This window comes from Mus musculus, chromosome 9 (assembly GCF_000001635.26).
Source record: "Mus musculus strain C57BL/6J chromosome 9, GRCm38.p6 C57BL/6J".
NCBI lineage: Eukaryota > Metazoa > Chordata > Mammalia > Rodentia > Muridae > Mus > Mus musculus.
In genome coordinates this window covers 106,170,726-106,193,550 of record NC_000075.6, presented here as the reverse complement: position 1 = coordinate 106,193,550, position 22,825 = coordinate 106,170,726, and the positions used below count along the sequence as shown (strand labels likewise).

Sequence of the window (22,825 nt, the reverse complement as noted above, 5' to 3'; positions counted from 1 at the left end):
AAACCAAACCAAACCCTCTGTCACCATCTAGGACTTGCTGGGGCTCAGAAGTATCTGTTGAAAGAGCTTTACCTGACTCACAGTGTACAGCCAAGGGGGCTTCAGACAACATTCAGCTCTAGACTGCAGTGAGGGAGCTGGTGGTAGGCCAGCATGTGCAATTAATTCCTCTGGGATGCTCAAGACACCTATTTCCTCATCTTAGATTTCATTTTCTACTTGTTATTCAGGGAAGACAGGACAGAGCAGTGGTATTTTCCACTTCCCATGTACCTTGTGGACAGACCCACCACACCTTGCCGCTGCAGCCCCAGGCAGGCAGCTGACAGATGCTAGAGCCTCACTGTGCAAGTTTAGCTTCCTCTTTTTTCAGCACATTCCTCCACATCCTCTCAAAGTGTAGGCAACATCCTGTGCCTGCCTCTTGCCCATACCAACTACTAAGCTAGGCAGCTCAGCCCCACAGCCTACTGTCTGTTCCTCTTGCTCACACAGTACAACCAGAGAGGGCATACCATGTCTACTGCAAGTATGTCAGTGTAGCTGCAGTAGGCTTTTTTTTTTTTTAACTGCACGTCTTTAATAAAACTTACCAAAGTAAAGTATACAATAAACAAGAGGGACCAAAGGGTTCCCAGAAATAGGGCTGGTCAAAGTCAGGGACAATGGATTTGGTAAACAACACAGTATCTAGGGGAATGTCAAATCTTTAGAAGCCTTGAATGCAGAACTGGTCCTGGGATGCAAGTGTTTTAGTCTACATGGATCTTCAAAGTGGCATCTTTTGAGGGAGCTTGAGTCCTGCTGGCTCTATGAAGGTGGCAGAATACTGGAGCTTTGGCTAGGGCTGGCTGGGTCTTATCTCTGGAGCTGAGTCTGATGTGTTAACTGCTACAGATTGAACTGGGTCCATGGCTTTTGATGGAAATAGGCCAGTGGTTGCTGTAGTCTGTATGGGCAGCCAGCACCACACCCAGAATGTTCCCCAGGCCCCATCGAGATTGAAGAAGGGATGGGAAGATTCCAGAGGAGCTGGGTGGAAGAAGGGAGCCAACATCTGCTAGGCTTGGGGTCACAGGATCACCAGTGGCCCCAGCATTAATGGGGCATGACCTCCTACAGTGAGCGTGGGCTCTCCCACCTTGATTCCCAGGTGTTTTTAGATGTTCTGGGGGACGCACCCAAAAGTATCTAGACCTCTGGTTCTTAAACCATATCCGGAACTGGTATTCCATCACACAAATGCTTCGTGCTGCCGGCTCCTTGTGTTGCTCGAAGGAAGGATACTTGGGACTTTTTGAATAATACTTCCAGCTTACTCTTTTGTTCCGGGCTATACCTGACACACCCTCTCAACTCGGATAGGAGCCTGTGGGAGAACTTGTGGCCTTGGAAGGACCTGAGGAGCCACAAGTGGAGCTGAGGGACGGGGGCAAACCTGAAAGCCTGGGTTCACTGGGGATCCTGGAGACATTTGTAGACCTTCAAGTAATGGGAGGATTTGTGGTATTTGAAGATAATGAGGCATTAGGGAGCCTGGAGGCACTTGGTGACAATAAGGCACCAGCAGGGTTGGAGGCATTTGGAGGATCTGGGGGGACAATGGAGCTCTACAGATCCAATGTGTAGGTAGAACTGGTGGGGGTGGGAGCATTCTGCATTGGAAAGCCTGGAAACGCAGTAGCTGCTGCCAGGCAGTATTCCACTTTATAATTTGTGACTCTGTTGCAAATGCCATGGCATGTGTGGAAACCTAAGGACAACTTTCAGAAAGTAGGTTTTCTCCTTTTACCACGGGATCTGGGGACTGGACTCAGGCCATGTTTGTATGGTTATAACTTTCAGCCGCAGATCCAACTTGTTGCACATCCCACCAGGCTTTGAGGGCTTTCATTCTTAGAGCAGTCTGAGCTGGAGAGCCAACATAGTCAACTAAACCCAAGCCAGAATATTTTCTTCCAAAGGTCAAGGTCAAGGTCTTCACCTATTCTGATTCAGTCAAGGAAGCAGCAATCCTAGAATTCCAATGACTTCCAATGCATTAGCCAAGCCATGGCTCAGCAGGTCCTACTGCCAGATGCTCACTTCTGATCAAACAAGGCCTGGGAGAATGCAATTTATTCTAACAAGAGCTTGCCAATCTGATCCAAGTTTGAGGTAAACTGTGTGGGACACAAGGCAGGCAGTGAGGTGGTCTCTGAAGAATGGGGTTGAGTCAAGCTTACCTTTTCTAGTCACTCATTACTGCTCCTGTGGTAATTTAATTGGCATTTGGAGTTAAGGGACTGTGCCTGGGAGGGGTGTGTGTTTCTGTTGCCCAGAGGCCAAGCATTTCCACCGGAACCAGGACATGGGAACAACCCATTCTGTCAGAAGTGAGCCAGGGAATGTTACAGAAACTCAATGGAAGAGACTGTAAACCATAAAATCCTGTTTACGACTGATAACATGGCAAAAAAAGTTTATATGTTAAGTACAAAAAGGACAAAATTGTATGTACAGTAGAATAACAACTATGTAAACACCAAAGTTTATGCACAGAGATATCTAAAGGAACATTTAACATCAAGATTTAAACAGTGGTACCACTTGGGTGGCAAACTGGTTCTTAAAGATCTTCCAATTTTCCTTCATAAGCACTAATTGTCAGTTACAACAGGGAATAATTTATTAAAAAATACCCCAGTGGCTGGTGGTTGAACAGTGCAGTGCCAGCTGTCATATCAGAGGGCAGTGAATACATCCCAGGGACACATCCCCAAACTGCCATCTCTGCTTTCTCCCTCTTTCTTATTACCCTGTGACCATATAAACTCCAGCTGCACCTTTTCCTACCAATTCGGAACATAACTCAGGTCTGTGGCCTCAGGGCCCAGCAGAGACCGTGAGGCGGTATGTCTTCTAAGAGTGTGATGCTTCAACCCCTGGACACTCAAGACAGTTTTCCTGCGTTCAGTTCAGGCAAGCTGCCATATTAATCTACGATTACAGACATTTGCCTTCAACAGTTCTTTCAAACATGGAGCTGATTGCCTGGCTCCTTCTGTCGGTCCATTCTGGGAAGGCAGAATTTTATAGCAGGATTGTTCAGCAATACTTAACAGACTTCAGTGACAGTCCAACTTTTCAGTTGGAACAAGTCAAAAGCATTGGTGACTGGACGGCTATCTGCGACTGAACAGAAGCAGTGATGGTCTGAGCACGCTAGCAGCTGGGTACTCTTGGGCAAATCACAACCTGTTGAGTCTTGATTTCTGGATCTGCAGGGATAGTGCTTGCATCAATGTTTGATGGCCGTTTGTTCTACTCTAAAGCTGCCGAGCTGGGAAGAGAAGGTCACCTGCAACTCATCTAGTCTGGGCCTAGCTAAAGTCTCTCAGGAAAAAAGCAAGAAAAGGGGCAACAGTGTAGACACAGCAGGTGACAGTGACTTATGGTTGGCCAACAAGTTCTGACAAACTAAACACTGTGGTTCCAGCACCCTGTCCCTAAATGCCACAAGCCAGGCACAGAAGCCATGCAAAAGTGACTGTCACACATACACAGGTGCAGACAGAGCATAATCAGGCAAAAAAGAATCTAATACTGTAGAGAGGGCCCCGAAGTGTGGCTTAAAGAGCACAAGGGAGTCACCCAAGGCCCCCACTTAGCTGCCATGAAACAGCAAACACTAGAAGCTCTGCTTCCCGTTGTATCCCTAAGGTTAACAGAGAAGAATAACACTTGTGGCACACACTATCCACAGAGTCATTCTTGGCTGCAAGGTTCCCTCTCCCTTGATAATCTAGATGAGAGACAGGCATATACACGTATGTAATGTGCATGTCTGCACAAATGTATTAAAGTGGACACACACAGTGTTCAAATACAAACAGATCAAGGGTCATATATAAAAAGGCTAAATATAACATATAACACAGGCCTAGAGCCAGCTCTTGGGTAGGAGCTGGAGAAGAGGAGGGGTTTCATCTGTTGACTATGTACACAATTTGTGGTGGGCAGGGAAGGAAGGCATCAGTGTAAACAACTCAGACTCGCTCCACAATACTGGCCCACAGGAGAACGTGATGTGACTCAGGTACAAAAATAAACTACTGCTTGCTTTTGTACAAGCCAAGCTCAGCAGGACCCCCCACAGGAGACTGTGGGATCATCTTGATGGGGGAACTGCACCAAGCTGCTAAATCTCTCAGCTCTCAGAATTTACCTGCTACCCCCTTCCCTCCCTTTCAGACTCTTGGGCCTTTTGTTAGTCAACATCTAAGCCCAAGATCTGCCCCACCCACCTATACAAGAATACCAAAAAAAAAAAAAAAAGAGAATACCATATAGCCTCCTGACAAACAAGGTCCTTCTGTACCTGTTTCTTTCTTTGACCCCAAGGTATATGAAGACTTATTTTTGTAAATGTTTGGCACCTAAGAAACATGATGGTTGTGGAATAATGCCACAATTAATTACACAGGGAGACCCAGTAACAAGACATGCAGAGTGAGGGCAAGGGGTGCTGAGCTGCCCTAGCATCTCAAAACCAGAACCGCGGCTTCCCATGCATTTCTGGGGTGAGAAGGATGTGCAGAAAGTGGGGACTTCACTGGCTCCTCAGCAGCGAGTACATTCAAAATTGAAGGGGTTCAAGAGCCCCACTGTAACCTAATCATAAGTCTAGTCACACTCTGAAGAGCTTGGCGCAGTGAGAGCTGGAAAGGCTGAGCGCCAACTGAGTCTGCAGCACCAGGAGTCCTTCTGAAGGTGCTCAGCAAAGTAACTCATTAGAGCGATGGACAGCACATCCCTGGGAAGGCCCCGTGGAAAGATGTTCTCCAGCCCAGTCAAATGATCAATCAATCTCACTGTCATCTCAGTCACCTCTGGCTTTTCCTGTTGGCCGCCCTCACTGTATAAATAGCCCAGCAGCATCAGGATCAGTCATCAATGGTGGGCAACCAGAAGGCCTGGAAGGAAAACACAAATCAGCTTTTAGGCATCTTTCACTATGGAAGGTTCTTTTTTGCTACCTACAGCATCAGTCAAGGGGCCCAACCCAATATAGTGAAGGAATTAGGGTTTGGTGGACCTTATCCTGACTTGTCTATAAAGTCAGAGACTCTGAAAGCTGGCTCTGCTTACTTCCCACACTCACCTCTCCCTTGCACCCACCACAGTCACACAGTGTGTTAAGGAAACAGTAGTACTGTGTGGGTAACCTGGCCCCATACCTAATCTCAAGATGGCCTCAATCATACCCCTTCCTTCTGAAGAGAAAGAAGGGCCAGATGAGAAGGTTGTGTTGCCTTTGAGGGCTGGGTGGCCTTTTGGCTTTACGTGTCCTATGCTGATCTCAAACTCCTATATACTCAAAGATGACCCCAAACTGATCTTTATCCCTCTACTTTCCAAATGTTTCGATAACAGGTATGTACCAACGCAGCCCAGCTTAAATTAGTTTCCTTCTGTTCTCCCAGTACTGGAGGGATTGAGCCCAGCCAGGGCTTTATACATAGCAAGTAAGTGCTCTAATTTCCAATTTCCAGCCACTGCTACATTTCTTTTGGTGAGGTGTGGCCCTGGCTCAGGCCTGGATATCAGGGGAAGAGTGGGCACTGTGTTCTGGATAAAGGCAATGAATGCCTCATCCATGTGCCTACTTAGAGACAGACAGACTTCAAGGGAAACTCTAGGGAGACTAACATTATCACCCATCTCCAGTTCTGTTTTCTAGAGTTACATTTGTGTATTTGTACACACATCCCCATCCACACCCCACCATGGTGCATGAGTAGAGGCCAGAAAACAATTTGTGAGAGTTGAATTTTCTCCTTCTGAGCTCCAGAGGTCAAATTCAGGTAATCAGGCACAGCAGTGAACATTTCTATACCTCCAGAGCTTGACACAGGGTCTCATATAACCAAGGCTAGACTAAACTCCTGGTTCTCCTGCCTCTACCTCCCAAGTGCTAAAATTAAGATGCCTGTTACTTAGCCTGACTGAATTTGATCCCTAAAACGACAGACACTGGAAGGAGAGAACCAATTCCCACAAGTTATCCTCTGACCTCTATATGTGTGCACAGCACATGTTCAAGAATACACAAAATAAATACAAAATAAAGCTGGGTGTGTCGACACATGCCTTTAATATTAGTGCTTGGGAGGCAGAGCCAGGAGAATCAAGACAGCTAGGTAGGTCTACAGAGAGACCCTGACTTGAATGAGAAATAGATAAATAAATAAACCACACACCCACACCCACACACACAAAAACCAACCAAATTTTAGTGGTAATTATGAACCACTCGAAGAATTTTCAAGGAATTCAATGGAAAGAATTTGGAAACAGAAAGGTCACCAGGCATGGCGGTCCACACCTCTCACTTCAGCATTCAGGACTAAAGCAGGTGGATTAATGTGAATACACAGTCAGCTTAGCCAGAGAAACCTTATTTCCAAAAGCCAAACCAAAGCAAAATATTCAAAACCCTTGAAAGGTTTCACCTATAAAAGGTTGGTCAGAATAGTTTAAGTAGTGAGAATAATGTCAATGTCAAGAGAGCCCAAACAGGCCGGGCCTAAAATCTGGGGCCAGAGCAAGATATGCCTTGTAAATCTCTTAGGAGAGCATAGGGGATCCCATCTTACAGCTTTTTCTTTTTTCCCTCTCCTTTCTCCTCTCTCCCCTCTCTCCTCCCCCCGCGCCCCTCTCCTCTCTCTTTGGAGACAGGATTTCTCCATGTAGCCCTGGCTATCCTGGAACTCCCTCTGTAGACCAGGCTGGGAGATCCACCTGCCTCTGCCTCCCAAGTGCTGGGATTAAAGGTGTGCTCCACCACTGCTGAGTAAGTCCCATATTACTGGAAAAGGATTTAAAGTAAAAAGAACAGCCTAGTCAGATATCTATGATGCAGGGTAACAAGAAAGCCACCACTTCTGAAACAGGAACTTGTACTATGTGGAACACAGCTTACTTACTGTCTGAGGTACCCACCACCCCAAATAAAGAGAATCTCTATATGGAAACCATCTCTCACTGTTCACATACCATGTTGGAACAGGCGCTGGCAAAGGTCATAAACTTGGGGTTGAATTGCAAACAGGTAATGGGACCAGTGTGTTTGCCATCCAATACAGCCACTTTTATACCACTCTCTCCGTTCCAGACATGGATTTTGCCGTCTTCCGAACCTAAAAAGAATGATTAGGATAGTAACACTTTAAGAGGTAAATAGAGACAAGTAAGAAAAAGATAACTGCATTCTGATAAAAGTTTCAGGTTTATTCCTCAGCAGAAACCAAGAGGACAATGAAGGGACACAGGCAATTGCTCTTGACCTAATTATTTGTTTCCTTCTGTTACATAGTCCAGAGTAGCCTTGAAATCTCTATATAGCCCAAGCCAGCCTCAAATTCCACCTTTCCTGTTTCTGTCTCCCAATCACAGCCCCAGGTGCTGGTGAGTAGATGTGCAGGAGTGTTGCACTGTTCGTATGTCAGTTCCCAAGTGACTCCAACACTCCTATCTAGAAAGGGGGCTAAATACCATGAGCCTGCTGACATACTGAACGCAAGGACTGCAGTAGAGTAGTGCTCTAGAGCCTAACTCTAAAGCCCGGGAAGGGAAAACCAGCACACTGCCAGTGCTAATAAGGAACTCATGCCAGTGTTAGGGCCCACGCCTGCAATCCCAGCACTTGGGAGACTGGAGAATCAGAAATCCAAGGTCGGGGCTGGTGAGATGGCTCAGTGGGTAAGAGCACCCGACTGCTCTTCTGAAGGTCCGGAGTTCAAATCCCAGCAACCACATGGTGGCTCACAACCATCTGTAACAAGATCTGCCCTCTTCTGCAGTGTCTGAAGACAGCTACAGTGTACTTACATATAATAAATAGATAAATCTTTAAAAAAAAAAAAAAAAAAAAAAGAAATCCAAGGTCATTCCTGACTACACAGAAAGTTCAAAGTCAGACGGCTATATAATGAGACCACTGCAAAAAATGAACAGAGGCATTGAGATGGCTTGGAAGGAAGGTAAAGGTTGCCTAAGGACCGGAGAGTTTGATCCATGGCACTCCAATGAGAAAAGTGACTCCTAGAAGACGCTCTCTGACCCCACACACATGCCACTACATGTATGCTTATGTGTACCAAGTAAAGGAAACTCCAAAATCTGAAGGTACTTTCCTTAATAACAAACAGGGTATCAGAAAAATAACAACAACAACAAAAGGCAGCTCACCGATCATAATAAACTGTGAGTCTGGAGTAAATGAAGCTTCGAGTGTCACAGCTTTGCTGTTAGCATAACCCTGAAACAAAACAAGAGTGTTTTTCATTCTAGGATAGGTAATAAAAACCAACCCAACACACAAACTCCTTCCCACCAAAGGTCTCTGTGCAATGTCACTAAGACCAAGTGTAGCTGCTCCCACACAAAACACTCCCAATTGTAACCCCATATTTAGGAAGGAGATGGGGGTGAAAAAACCAAACTTGTTTATTTTTACTAATATTATATTTAAAAAGCATCTTGGGTCACTTCGTAAGAGAGAAGCGAAAGGCTCCAACTCAAATGAAGTAAAATTCATGTCCAAGAAACTCTTAAGTCCATACCTCATCACTGAGTGTAACTATTGGTTTCTACCATCCAGCAAACAGCATTCCTGGCCCAGGCCTTATGAGCAAAGAAACAGCCATCATTCAAAAGCAGTCAGCTCACCCCAAATGTGTGCATCACCACACCCTTGAATGCGTCAATCAGTCGGATAAAGCTGCCGTTGGTGGAGATGAGTATCAATTTGCCATCATTGCTGAACTTAAGTCCTGTCCACTCACAGGTCCTATCATACTGCATCTTAAATGTTGCAAATGGTCCCTGCAAAACAGAAAAATAGCAGTCCCCACACTTCACACACATCAGTCCTTCCTCTATTAGAGCTCCTTTTCTAGCCTTTACATTTTTTCCTTATTGTCTATCCTACGCATCATGATTCTTCCCGAGTGGACAGCAGAGGGTGAGTCACTGCTGCTCTGTTAGCTGCCGTTTGCCTTGGCACCACAGGAAGGCAGTCTTTGTAGACAGCTCTCACAATGTGGAGCATTGGCTGGCCTGGAACTCAGGGAGATCCACCTGCATCTGCCCTGGAATGTGGGGATAAAGGTGTGTGCCACCATGCCCAGCCCAGAAAGGGTTCTCAAATGTCCAAGTTGTCCTTAAATTTTCTGCAACCCCAAGATAGCTCAAGGGATTCAAAGATTTACCTTATCAAAAGAACGAAGGTCATAAAGTTTGACCATTTCTGAGTTGACGCCCGCAGCAAAAATTAACCCTTCTGGATCAAAGGAACAGACAGGTTTGCCCTGTAGATGCATGAGGCCCTATGAGAGAAGAGGACAGACAGCGAGTTAATAAATGAAGGAGCCCATTCCTTAATCACTGACTTTTTCTAGTTAAAACTAAGAAAGGGATAGGAACTGTACCCAGCCTACCTACAAAAGGTTAAAAAGTAAACAAACAAAACTCTGACTAAAATGTAAAAAAGTCACCTTACGTTCCAATCACCGTATCTACAACATTACAGAGTTCCAAGAGAAACAAATTCCTTGAGGCTAAGGCTCTAGGCAACCTTCCTTTTCAAGCACTACGCCACGTTACTGCAGTCTGCTCTGGAGTAGGATATCTGCGTATCAAGCAGTAGCCAACTAGGAAAAGGGTTTGCTGCCACCTAACAAGACTCTGGGATCCCAAAATGAAACCACTGTCGTCTCTCTTAACCGAGAGGGAGAGCTGCTAATGCTTTCCATAGAAAATGCTCAAAAATGTCACTGTGAGGTACCATTACCTGGCAGTTAGGAGACCGGAGATCCCAGAGTCGAATGGTCTTATCAAGAGACCCAGAAATGAAAGTGTCATCCACAGGTGACATGGACAAGGCCACCACCCTGCAATGTATCAAGATAAATAGGAGTTGAAGCAAAATATGAGCAAAAATTGGATGTGAACCCTAAACCACTCTGCCTGCCTACATATACCTGTTTTCCCAAGACTAACATTTTAGGAAGCATACATGAACTTATCTGAAGCAACCAAGAACAGCTAATACAATGAAGAAAAGGAAAGCCTCCATAAAAGAAAAAAAGTGTAATTCTCAGGCTGGAGCTATACAGCTCAGCAGCAGTGTTAAAAACAAAATATGTGTGTTACTGAGAATCAAAAGCACAGTGAGCTACTGGTCCACACCCACTAATGGCTGCCATGAAAGGCTGGCTCAGTGCTGAGGTAGAGGAAGATGGGGAGAATTAGGACTCCTTACATCCCACTGATGGAATAAGCTGTACCGATGCTCTATAAAATCCTTCTTCAGGATGGGTGTGGTGGCACTTGGAAGGTAGAGGCAGGTGGATGGATGTGAGTTCAGCGACAGCCTGATCTACATAGTGAATACCCAGCCTGATCTTCTGACCCCACCACAGAGAAGGCAAAACCCAATCCAAACCTTTTCTGTAACGATGGTTACGGGACTCAATACAGTCTACTCCTACAGACTCAATAGAGTCTACTCCTAGCTATATACACTTGAGCAAAGTCAAAATGTCTACACAAAAATGTTCACGTTTTTACAGTAGCATTATAAATGGGAATAACTCAAATATGCTCTAATTAACAAGCCAGCAAGATGTCGACTACAAAACCATGATACAACATTATTTGAGACTAAGGAGAAACCAAGTGCTAATTCGTATGACAACAGGGATGAATTGCAGAAACATCATGCTACATGAAAGAAGCCAAACACAAAAGTCCACATTTGATGCCATTTACAGAGAAATCTAGAGAGACAGCACTTAGATGAACGGCTGCTAATGGGTACAGGGTTTCTCTTCAGGGTGATGAAAATATTCTGGAATCACAGTAGTGGTGATGATTTCTTACTACATATATACATAGATAGATAGATCACTAAATGTTTCTTACTTTGAGATAGGGTTTTATGTAGCCCACGTTGTCACATTAATAAAAACAGAGCAAGCAGAATGCAATTTTGTCACAGCTCCAAAAGTTCAGAGAAGGTCTTAGTTGGTATAAAAGGGACCAGCTGATAAGCACAGGTCACGTAAGAAGAATCCAAACCCTGGCCCTAAGGACACTTACCTGCCAGGTCACATGGCGCCAACATCAGAGCAAAGCGCATGACCAGTGGCCTATCCTTTGGCATTACACAGTAACCAACACTTCCTGTCTTCCCCAACACAGAAACACCCTACCTTCTTTTCTTGTAAGTGCAATTTTTTTCACTGAATTACTTTGAGTGGGAAGGCGTTTGAGACAGGATGTTAATATGTATCCCAAGATAACCTTTAATTTACTATGTATCCAAATCTGCTCTCTAATTCTTAACACTCTCCAACCTCATCCTCCAGAGCTCTAGATTACAAGAATGTACCACCATGCTCAGCTAGAGTGCACTTGTTGTCGTTTGCTTGCTTTTTTGGGACAGGATCTCTCTGCATAGCCCTGGTTGCCCTGGAGCTTGTTGTGCACACCAGGCTGGCTTGGAACTCACAGAGACTCTGCCTCCTGAGTGCTGGGATTAAAGGTGTGTGTCACTGTACCCTACAGAAGAACCACTTCTAACAGGCAGCTCCGAGCCATCTCTCCTGTCATCCTTTAGGCATGCCATGGCTCTCTTTAAGTCAGAACAGTTGTAGCTGCTGTTGAGGAACCCTCATAAGACCCTGATCCTTCAAAGACACATAAGAGTTGACAATTACTTGGGAGAGCAGGGAGATGCCATTTCAGTTGCCCGTGCTCCAATAAGCAACCACAATTACACTTACTGGCTCACAACGTGAAGATCTGGGTGAAATCATTTCTTTGGCCTATTGCTGAAGCCCAAAGGTGAACATCAGATAGATAATAAAAGTGACACAGTACCTGTTAGGGCACTGCACCACACCACACAGCTCTGCATCATCTGTATTATATATGTGTTTAGTCCCAGCACTTAGGAGACAGAGACAGGCCAATCTCTGTAAGTCAGCCTGGTCTACAAAGTGAGTTCTAGGACAGACAAGGATCCTGTCTCAAAAAGGTGGAGGGAGGGGGAGCTAGAGAGATGGCTCAGTGGTTAATGACCTCTTCTGGTATGCACATATACATGTAGACTAAACACACACACACAAATAAATAAAAACATACATTAACAACAAAAACCCTTTATATATGGGACATTCTTCATGAACAGCCCAACACAAATGCAGTGGAAGGCCTCATAAATGCAAATGGTTCTTTTGTTAAGAGCTATCTGGGATTTGGTGTTGCTAAATACCAAGTCTAATTTTTATAGCATAAGTTTTCATCTAATAACTTTAGTCCACATGTTTAACATAAGACACAGACACACAGATTCTTGTATGGCAAGCATGGTCTTGCATTGAACCACACTTAACTCCTCTTAATTATATTGACTTTCTTAGTGTGGGGAATTGAATCCAGAGCCAACCACATGCTAAGCAGGTGCTTAGCCACCGAGCTATACTCCCAGCTCCTTACTTAAGCCCCATCCCCTACCCTACCTTGCAAGACAGGGTTTCTCTGTGTTGACCAGGCTTTCCTCAAACTCACAGATCCAATGTCTCTCTCACTTCCGAGTGCTGGGATTAAAGGTGTGCACTACCACTGCCTGGCACCTTATTTAAATTTTAACAGATTCTATAGTTATCTTTGAAGCCCCATCTCCTGCTTCCATAACCTCAGTTAACCAAGCACTGACTGAGATCCGTTAACAAGATGAAGAGGAGTGCTGAGTGCATTCCTTAGCAGTGAGGAGGGCTGGATTTACTTACTAACAAAACCTCTCCCTCTCTTCCATTCTCTACGTTACCCAATGGATGAAGGAAGCATGACTGTTGCACTCTGTCTTACCTCTTGCTGTGTCCAGGAAAGTATCTGATGTATTTATTGTCATGCAAGGACAAGTAACGAATAGTATCTGTAAGAAAACAAACAGCGGATGACATTGTAGTATTTAAATGAAATTTATGTTGCATTTTTACTTTTGAAAAGACAAGACCTAACTAACAATGTACTATATTCTATCACACAAGCAAATTACAGATGAACATGAACAACCTCTCTCAGCAGCTTGAATGCATAAACAGATTCATATAACTCCAAAGCCTAATTTTCAGTTGATGGCATTTATACCGACATTACTATCACCATTTTGGGACCTAGGTGTACAATTCAACGGTGATGTGCTCACCTAGCCTGTGAGCAGCTCAGAGTTCAATCTGCAGCATTGAGGAGGCGAATTTGGGAGTTAAAAACTACATTAAAAAAAAAATCACTTTTTTGTTACCAATCTTTGTACTATTTGCAAGTAATAATTCAACTTGTCCTGAATAAGTATTTCCTAGCAAGGGGGAAAAAATCACAAGCTATGGACACTAATTTTAGCTGTCTGCAAAGTGATAACTCTTACACTGAACATCAGAAGGGCAAATTAGAGGGCTATACAGTTAGTTTGTGTAAAGTTGGGCCTACTACATAGACAGATTCTGTCAAAGAAAGAAAAATCAAGAAAGGAAAAAGCAGTCTATCTAGAAAAAGTAAGCAAGAGGGTCTAGAGAGGTGGTTCGGCAATTTAGAGCAGCAGGCTCCATCCCAGGAGCCACATGGTTTCATAACCATCTGTAATTTCAGTTCCAGGGGATCTGACATCCTCTTCTAACCTCCCCAAGCACCAGACACATACAGGATACATAGATATACATGCAAGCAAACCATTCATACACATAGAGTAAAAAATTAAAAAAAAAAAAAAGAAAAAGAAAGAAAGAAAAGACAAGACTACACTGACAGCAGAATGAAGAGAGGCTGGGTAGGCAGCTCAGCGCATGGTGCATTCCATCAGTGGGTGAGGCCCACGGCTTAACCCCTAACACCACAAAAGGTAAGAATAAAATTAGAAAGTACTATGCTCCTAAGAAAGATAGAGAAAAGCTGTAAGTAGTGACTCTATAACCTCACCACATTGGTGACCAGCATGGGATACATTTACTGAAGCCCTATCTCAAAAACCAAACTCAAACATCAATGAAAACAAACAAAACAAAAAATAGGAAGAGAAACAAATAATACAAAACATGGCACCACAGTGCAGGAGGGAAGGCAAAACGCCCAATAAAGAGGTCCAAAGAACCAAGCGGCTTCAAGAGTGGGCTTTGTTTTGAGACAGGGTCTCACTCTATAGCACATGCTAGATTGAAACCCATTATACAGCCCAGGTTAGTCTCAAAAAAGCAGCAATCCCCCAGCCTCAGCCTCTCAAATGCTGGGATTACTGGTGTGAGCAACACACTTAGCTTGCAGGGATGCTTTCTAATGAGAGGGCATTTGCAATAAGAGAGAAAAAAAGAACCCTTCTATATATTCTGTAACAGTTTCAAACGGTTTATCTGAACAACTCCAAGCCTCTCAAATGACAACCACAATGCATTTCTGGTTATTCTAGTGCCAGGAACTACTCACCTGACCTAAAGAGAGATCCCCTCCCATTACCTGGAATCCCAGAGATGAGCAGGGCTTCACCATCTTCTCCACCCCATTTGGTAGCTGGTGCACTGTTCCTGGCAAGGCAGTGGCCTGTACAGTTATCTCCTGTACCGGGTGGTATCATAGACCCTCAAACTGTACAAACTACTACCTCAGCCTGGAATCAGGCAAAAGAGAACGGAGCGCTGGAGCAGCTCTGCAGGACGCACTTGAGGAAGGAAAGGCAACATCCCCACAGCAGAGGCCAGGCAGCAAAGCTGCACCCGCCACACATTTGCCTCATCTTTACCATATTTGGAGAATTGTTTAATCACTTAGAAAAACAACCCAACAAAAGAAATACACCAGTCATTTATATATATTTTTATATACCCTCAGAATTCTAGTATTTATCCTTATCCAAAAGCATCGGTGGCATTGCCTACTTAGAAAACTACATCTGACACATACATGAAAAATAGAGATGATTAGACATGCAATAAAATCAAGTTCAAGTACAGAAGTCTTATTAAAGAAAGACTTCTGCCTGCCCATTTGCTTTGAGAAAGGTTAAAATAGCCACCTAGGCTATCCTTGCTGAGTGGCTGGGCATGGCGTCACTCGTCTTTAATCCCAGCACCAAGGAGGGTTCCTGTAAGTTTAATTTTAAGACCAACCTGATCTATATACAGAGTGCAAGGCCATCTGGGGCTACAAAGTGAGAGCCTGCATCAAAACAGGGAGGGAGGCAAAATAAATCACTGTGGTTATGAGCACACACTGCTCTTGCAAAGGACCTGAGCTCCCCTTCCAGGATCCACGTCAGACGGCTCATACGAGCCTGTAACTCCAACTCCAGAAGCTGACAGCTTCCAGACTCTGTGGGCACCCATGTTCACATGTGCACATACCACCTCCACACACATACACAATCAAAAAAAAAAAAAAAAAAAAAAGTACCGCCAAAGGGATGGCTCAGTGGTTAACAGTGCTTGCTGTTGTTCCAGAGGTCCTGAGTTTGGTTAACACCCACAGCACGTGGCTCACTTGCCTGCAACACCAGCTCCAGAGGACCTGATGCCCTATTCTGGCCCAAGGGCATAGGCACACACCCACTCAGATGTACACATACCTAAAGAAAAATCTACTGTGCCTGCGATAGCGGCACAGACCTACACACTCAGTACCCAGGAGTATGAAGCAGGGCAAACTGAGTCACAGTAATACTATCTCAATAAAACAAAATGAAAAAATCTTACTGCAAAAAGTGCATTAGTAAACTAGTATTAACAAGGCTAAAATGAGAAAAAATAACAAGCACACGACAGTTCAAGCACTGAGACAGTTCTGTTGACTTAGGGACTTATTCGAGGGGAAATCAGTCAAAAGCAGATACTAGTTATTAAAAAGGATGTTTCAATTCTTAAAAAATACCTTTACTCTAAAGCAAAACAAAAGGTATTCCTGGAATTTACAACCACAGTCACTGCACCGTGTGACACAAACCACAGAAGAGCTAACCTCTTCTAACTATTTGGATGTCTTTTTGTTCCTCTGTTGTTTTTAAGACGGGGTCAAGCTACAAATGCTCAATGGCCCAGGTAGGGCTCAAACCAAGGCCCTGCTGCACACCCGCCTCCTGAGCGCTGGGGGCACTACTATTCTTAATCTCCCGCATTTGGTCTCCTTTCCAGTCTGCATTTAGTACATCTGCAAATTTTGTTTTATTCTCCCTCAGTTAGAAATGTAAAGGTTTACCCCAACCCCCTGCCTTTTAGAAGATCTCACCGTGTGTGTGTGTGTGTGTGTGTGTGTGTGTGTGTGTGTGTGTGTGTGTGTGTGCGTGTGCGTGTGCGCGCCTTGGCTAGCTTTGGCTAGCCTGGTACTCCCACTCCTCCAGCCTCAGACTCCCAAGGGCTAAGAATATAGAGGTAAAGTGTTACACCTGGTTTAATCCACATACAGATTGTAAACGGCAAGCCTGGTGATTTACTAACTGCTGTGTGTCACGTGTTTCTTTGTTTTGCTTTTTAAGTGTTCTTTCAAGTTTCAAGGAGTGCAAATCATAAACACAACGGGGTACTTCCTTTCCTACTCCACACTGCAGACATTTTTTATTTTCTGTTCCCAATCCTTCCAAAGTGCTAATTGCTTACTTCCAGCATTTTTACTTTCATTGATATTCTCAGCACTGCTAACATTACAGAGAAACATCTAAACCAACTATAACCAAAGTACAAGTTCTCATGAAGAGTTTGTTAAAGTTTTTCAAAGAAACCAACACTGACATCTCCTAGGAAGGCTTGCTTACCGTCTATTTTGTTAGAGCTGTAAACGACTGTGTTGGCTGCATGGGTGTATCTGATGAGGTCCACACCGTACTTCTTACTGTACAGGGTTCTCTTTGGTCTGATGAACAAACAGAGGGGAAAACAGGAACCATTAGAATCCACTCTCACAACATTCGAGCGCTCCATCTAAACAGCAGCTCCTGAGCGGTATGAACAGGGCAGAGTCCGAGAAGACTCAACCTGAGTCTCCTGCAAGTGTGGTGTGAGCTCTTAACCACTCAATCACCTCTCCAGCGCCCATCTCTTGAAAAGAGAAATCAACTCTAACAGCTACTGAAGAATAGTCTTTCATTTGTGAACCCCAAAGCCCAGGTTTGGAAATAAAATATAGAATATTAATTCAGTCCTTTACTACAATATTCAAAGGGGGAGAGGATCTCGAGGGAGGGTCTTACCTGCCTGCTAAGTCATTATGTGGTTGAGGATGGCTTTGAACTCATGACCCTCCTGCTTGGGCTTCTCTAGTGCTAGAATTATGAGAGTGAGCTACCATACCTGGCTTCAAATATAAACTTTGGGAAGACTATCTACTTGAGAAAAAAGTACACAAACTATCACAAACCAAGAATCACAACAGAGGGATAGGAGAGTACCTCAGAGCCAGTAACCTTTCCTAAGCCATTCACTTAGCAAGCACTTTCTTAAGGCAATGATTTATCACGATTGAAACCAGATGCAACCCTGCTTATGTTTCTAACATAACTTGCTCTAGAAGATGTCTAATTTTCTTACACAGAGTAGAAAGTAGCAGCAAGCCTACCTCTCCAACAAAACTACTGGATGGTTCCTTTTGCTTTTACTTTCATGTAAATGTGTGTGTTTCCAACCCAAAGTTCAAAACAAAACTTCTTCGTGCAAGTCCCTTAAATGCAAATCTTGATCAGATAAATGGGCTCTCAGGAAAATCTACAACCAAACTTCCTGCTGCAGGCTATTTAAAGTAGGCAATTTTTTTTTAACTCAAATATCTCTAGAAAACAATTTAAAGTAATATTTTTTTATTTTTGTTTTACAAGATAAGCTTTCTCTATGTAGATCAGGCTGTCTTCAGGTTTACAGCTATCTGCCTGTATCTGCTCCCTGAGTGCTGGGAGGCGGAGGCAGGCAGCCATGCCCAGCTTTAGAAAACAAAATTGGAACGACAGAGTGCTCCATTTGAACCAGGCCAGAAAATAAGAAAATCTTTTAAAGTGTTTTATACATTTATATTTTAGAAGAATTTTAAGCTAGACATGGTGGCTCACATCTGTAATTCCAGTCAGAACTCTAAAGGCTATGGCAGGAGGACCACTACAAATTCAAGGCTAGTCCCAACTACAGAATGAGACCCTGTGAGACCCTGTCACAAAGTGTCCCTCCCAGGAATATTGTAGTAAAAGATTGACTAGTGTACTACTAGTCACCAAGGGTTTGAATTTATGCAAAAGAATGTTTATCTTCTCAATGTCATATTATTTTGGAACCATATTATTTTGGTCGAGCAATCAGATGATCCAGGCTGCCTACAAGTCAATTTCTGTACTTTCAATTGTTAAGGTCAGAGAGGGTGAGGCCTTCTGCTTCATGAAACCTATTCTGAACAAGAGTTCTTTATTGTACTATACTTTCTATATGCCTGCCGTTTGTGAAATCAAATACCATCAGGTCCAGTCTACTTTCTGAAGCTCTGCTCTGCAGTCAGTACTTAGTAAGTACTTACTGAGTACTAGGTCCAGTCTACTGTCTGAAGCTCTGAGGTTAGTACTAGGTAAGTACTGACTGAGTGAGGCTGAGCATGCTGACTTTGCATCTATCAGTGGTAAAAGCGAATCCTAGTATTTCAGCCCATTTACAGTAGAAGACAGGGCTGGGATATGACTTAGTCACAGAAGGCTTGCTAGCATGCATGGAGCCCTGGACTCTATCTTCAACCCTTCAAGTAAACAGTACACTAAAGCATGTGGTATTAAAAAAAACCTGGGTTCCATTAAGATATGGTCTGTATGTCTTACATCCAAAAAAAAAATCCAAGCAAAACAAAAAAGCATTAACAGATGTGTCTTAATGAAAACTAATTCAGTTTTACTTTGAAAGTAAGAGTCTGACATCAACAATGGATATATTTTTTTATGTGAACTTTCCAAGTATTTTGGCAAGCTTCTTTAAAACTATGATTCTGGAGGCAGATATGAATAAAGAAAATAATAGTAAAGCCAGCTGCTGGTGGTGGGATACATGTGTATAATCCAGCACTTGGGATCAGGAGTTCAAGGCCAACCTTGGACACATAAGAGTTAGCCTGGACTACATGAGACTACTGTCTTAAGGCAAACTAAACATATGTGCGCATGTGCACGTGTGTGTGTGTGTGTGTGTGTGTGTGTGTTCATAGACAGAAAAAATTTGAAATATTTTACCAATCAAAAGCAATACCCCCTATATATTCCTTCAAGTCGAAGGAAGGGATGAGCCACATTCTAACATTTAATGGACAAACAAAACCAAAGCCCTTCACAACCTCTTCCTGGGCAGGTGAGCTGGTTAGATGGAGGCTAAGGGCACTTGCCGCCAAGCTCAATAATCACAGTTCACCCCCTGGGCTCCCAGGAAGGGAGGAAAGCAGCCAATCCTGCACGCTGTCTTCTACCTATACATGCACAGCAAGCTCACACACAGCTAAAACGTACACAGAGAACGTGTGCATGAAAAACTACTTTCAATAAAAAAAAAAAAATCCTTTTAAGCCAAGACTGAGGCCAGAGGATTGCTGTTGGAAGCCAACCAGCACTATAGCTACAGACAAAGTTCCACTGTGGGGTGTAGTATCTTAAAAACAACAAACAAAAATCAGCTGTGTTTTAGCTATTTTCAAATACCCAAATTCTACTACTGGTATTATCTAATAAAGATGTTACTTCCAAAGAAACAGTTATTTTCTTCTACTGTTGGAATTATTGGATTATTCTTCTATACATATATATTTTTACATTTACTGATTTTATGTATATGAGCATTTTGTCTGCTTGCTTGTATATATGGGCACCCTATGCAGGTCTGATGCACATGGAATCCAGAAGAGAACATCAGATCCCCTGCAACTGGAGTTAAATGTAATTGTGAGCCTCCACGTGGGTGCTGCTGATTAACCTAGGTTCTCTGCAAAATTAACATGCGCTCTTAACCACATGTTAGCCATCTCTCTAGCTCCTGGACTTTTTTCCCCCCACAAACTTCTCTCTTTATGAAGACTTCTTTATGTTATTTATAGGAGTACCCTTGTAGCTGACTTCAGACACACCAGAAGAGGGCATTGGATCCCATTATAGATGGTTGTGAGCCACCATGTGGTTGCTGGGAATTGAACTCAGGACCTGTGGAAGAGGTGCTCTTAACAGCTGAGCCATCTCTCAAGAAATCAGAATTAGGGGTCAAATCCCCTGGAACTAGTTACAGATGGTTACAAGGTGTAGGAGTCCACTTGTTCCTCTCTAAGAGCAAGTGCCTGTAGCCATCTCCAGCCCTTACATTTCCTTTTTGGGACAGCTGTTCAAGCTGCCTTGGATTCGCACCCCCAGCTCCCAAGCGCTGAAATTATAGGCACTGCTGGACACGTTCTTTTTTCAAGAAAGTTCTTTGGAGCATTGTAACTTTCTGTAAGTTTGTAATCATGTAAAAAGGTTACATGCCTGAATAAACATTTTTTTCAGTCTTAGTGTTTTATTCCTTTGAATAGGATATGCATTTCCATTACAGATTTGGGGGGGAGATTCTAAGCTATGTATTGCACCAAACATGTCAGACAAACCAATTTCAAATTACTTGTAGTTCCAAACAGAATCAAATAGTCAGACCAGTGTATGATAATAATCAATACACAAATATGAACATCAATTCAAATAACTATTTGTCCAGTTAGTAATTTTCTCTTCCCCAGGATCACCACTGTAGGAAACTCTCCCACATACAGCAAGCTCAAGTCCAACGACAGTTACGTAATACTTTGTTGGAGCTCCAGCGAGGAAACCCATCAAGGACAATATCATATACAGCTCATTCTACAATAGCTTTACTTTAGATAAACTCAGAGACAAGTTCCAAAAGAAAACTATTATTTGAAAAAAATAATAAACAAAGAGAACAGCTGCAAAAAGGAGAGAAAAAGCCAAGGATTCAAAAACAGGTAACTTTAACATAATGTCGAAAACAGTAGCTATTAAACTAAACACCTCCTGCTTAGGAAGGAAGCTGAAGTTGACAAAGGGAATCAAATTTAGCCTAAACTAGTTTCTGCTACAAAAGAGGTCACTGCTTACTTATCGAGGATTTGAACTTCCAGAGATGAGACAGGCAATGTCTTCCTCACACCCAGGCTATGAAAACGGCAAAGATACACAAGTTCTCCAACTAACATAATTTCCATAACCAGTTCCAGAATTCCAAAACTTTGATAACTATAAGCAAACCACAATCTGGCGGTTATTGTTTTTTGTTTTTTAACTGTTTTGAGTCAGGGTCTCTCTGCTATGAAGTCCAGAACTCAGGGTCTGACTGCCTCTATCGCCCAAATGCTGAGATTACTGGCTAAGCGGCCAAACTTGGGTTTTTTTTGTAATGCAAAAGGAAACACTAAATTGTTCCGGAATGCTTTCTTTGTTTTAAAGAGAGCTCACATTCTGACCAGAATGGGGCGGCCAAGTTCTCAGGAGTCTGGCAAAGAAAAGTTTCCAAGAGTCTGTTTAGTAAGTTAACTGTAAGCCTGGGTATTGGTACTGGGAAAGGACAGCAAGCTCACATGGGCACAATCGATAAATCCTGACAGCTTAAAAACTGCATCCCGCGGGGCTTGATTGCAGAAAAGCCGCGCGGGAAGCTGAGGGGTAGGGGGCGGGCACCGTGCCAGGGCTGAATCCAGGTCACTGCTGTGAAGGCAGAGAGCTGGACGCCACTGATGGACAGAACACAGCTCCTGCCGTTCTGCATCGAGCTCAGAGTCCACCCGCACATTCTGACAGTCGCCAGGGGAGTGGAAAGGGCTATCCGTCCGGCTGCAGGGTGCAGGGACATGGCGTTTAAAGGTCAAGGTCAAGGTGGGGTTTGGCAAGCGGGAAAAGCGCGCTCGGAAGAGAGCAAAGACACATGAACTAAGAACCATCATCATCTTAAAGAGGATCTCCTGCAGCACTGCGGGATGGAGGTGGCCCTGGCAAGAGCGCCTGCACCACATGCCTGGGGTTGGGGGTGGGGGCTCAGTCGGGGACCAGCGACAGAGGGAAGGAGAGGGGCACTTGGAACTCGGCCACTATCACACTCACTTGCCCTCCTGGCAGTCATAGAGCACGATGGAGTCATCATCGCTGCTAGAGATGACCGTCTCGCCATTGGGACTAAAGTCAAAGCAGTTGATCTTGTCTGAGTTCTCGCGGAACACCTTGGCGACGCGGAAGCTCCGGAGCACGCTGTCGGTCAGCTTCATGGCGGCGGCGGCTGCTGCTGCTGAAGGCAGCGGCGGCGCAGGGCCGGGGCGGGGCCGAGAGGCGAGCGATCGGGCGGGCTGCTCAGGGCCAACCCCGGCGGTGCGGGCGCCGCGCTGGAGACGAACCGAAGGACGGCTGACAGTGGGGCTGCCGCGTCCTCTTCCTCAGGCGACGCTCTCTCGCCCGGACGACGGGACCTCGCTGACCGTTCTTCTCCGGAGTCAATTCAGGGCCAACCGGCGCTCCGCCGGCTCATTGTGTCCGCCATCTTGAAGGGAGAAGCAAAATCAGAGGGCGAGGAGCTTGTGTCGCGGCGGACGCCGGGAAAGGGGGCGGGGAGGGAACGGAGGCGCGAGCTGGGGGAGGGGGGGCGGGACGATGACGTCAGCGGGGCGGCCTCCCGTTGCTGAGGCCCCGGAGCTGGAGCCCGCGGTTCTGGGGTGTGAACCTGCGGGCGTGGAGCATCTAAACCCTCTCTCTCGAGGGCAGGAC

The 22,825-nt window shown here is 44.4% G+C and overlaps 1 protein-coding gene and 1 non-coding gene across 3 annotated transcripts; both read right to left on the bottom strand.

Moving 5' to 3' along the window:
* Positions 1 to 1,844: 1,844 nt before the first annotated feature.
* Positions 1,845 to 22,626, bottom strand: Wdr82 (WD repeat domain containing 82). 2 transcript variants are annotated; one of them, NM_029896.1, is made up of 9 exons: positions 22,172 to 22,622; positions 16,841 to 16,938; positions 12,919 to 12,985; positions 9,836 to 9,935; positions 9,255 to 9,371; positions 8,713 to 8,868; positions 8,233 to 8,302; positions 7,039 to 7,181; positions 1,845 to 4,955 (listed from the first exon to the last, which is right to left on the bottom strand). In NM_029896.1, exons 1-9 carry the CDS (start codon positions 22,330 to 22,332, stop codon positions 4,926 to 4,928), a joined length of 942 nt encoding a protein of 313 aa, NP_084172.1. In that variant the 5' UTR covers positions 22,333 to 22,622; the 3' UTR covers positions 1,845 to 4,925. The 2 variants fall into 2 exon arrangements, with proteins under 2 accessions (NP_084172.1, XP_030100575.1); XM_030244715.1 differs by lacking the exon at positions 9,836 to 9,935 and having other exon boundaries at positions 2,429 to 4,955; positions 22,172 to 22,626.
* Positions 14,624 to 14,711, bottom strand: Mirlet7g (microRNA let7g). The gene has a single exon (NR_029526.1). It is a non-coding gene; the product is annotated as a microRNA let7g (primary transcript).
* Positions 22,627 to 22,825: the final 199 nt, after the last annotated feature.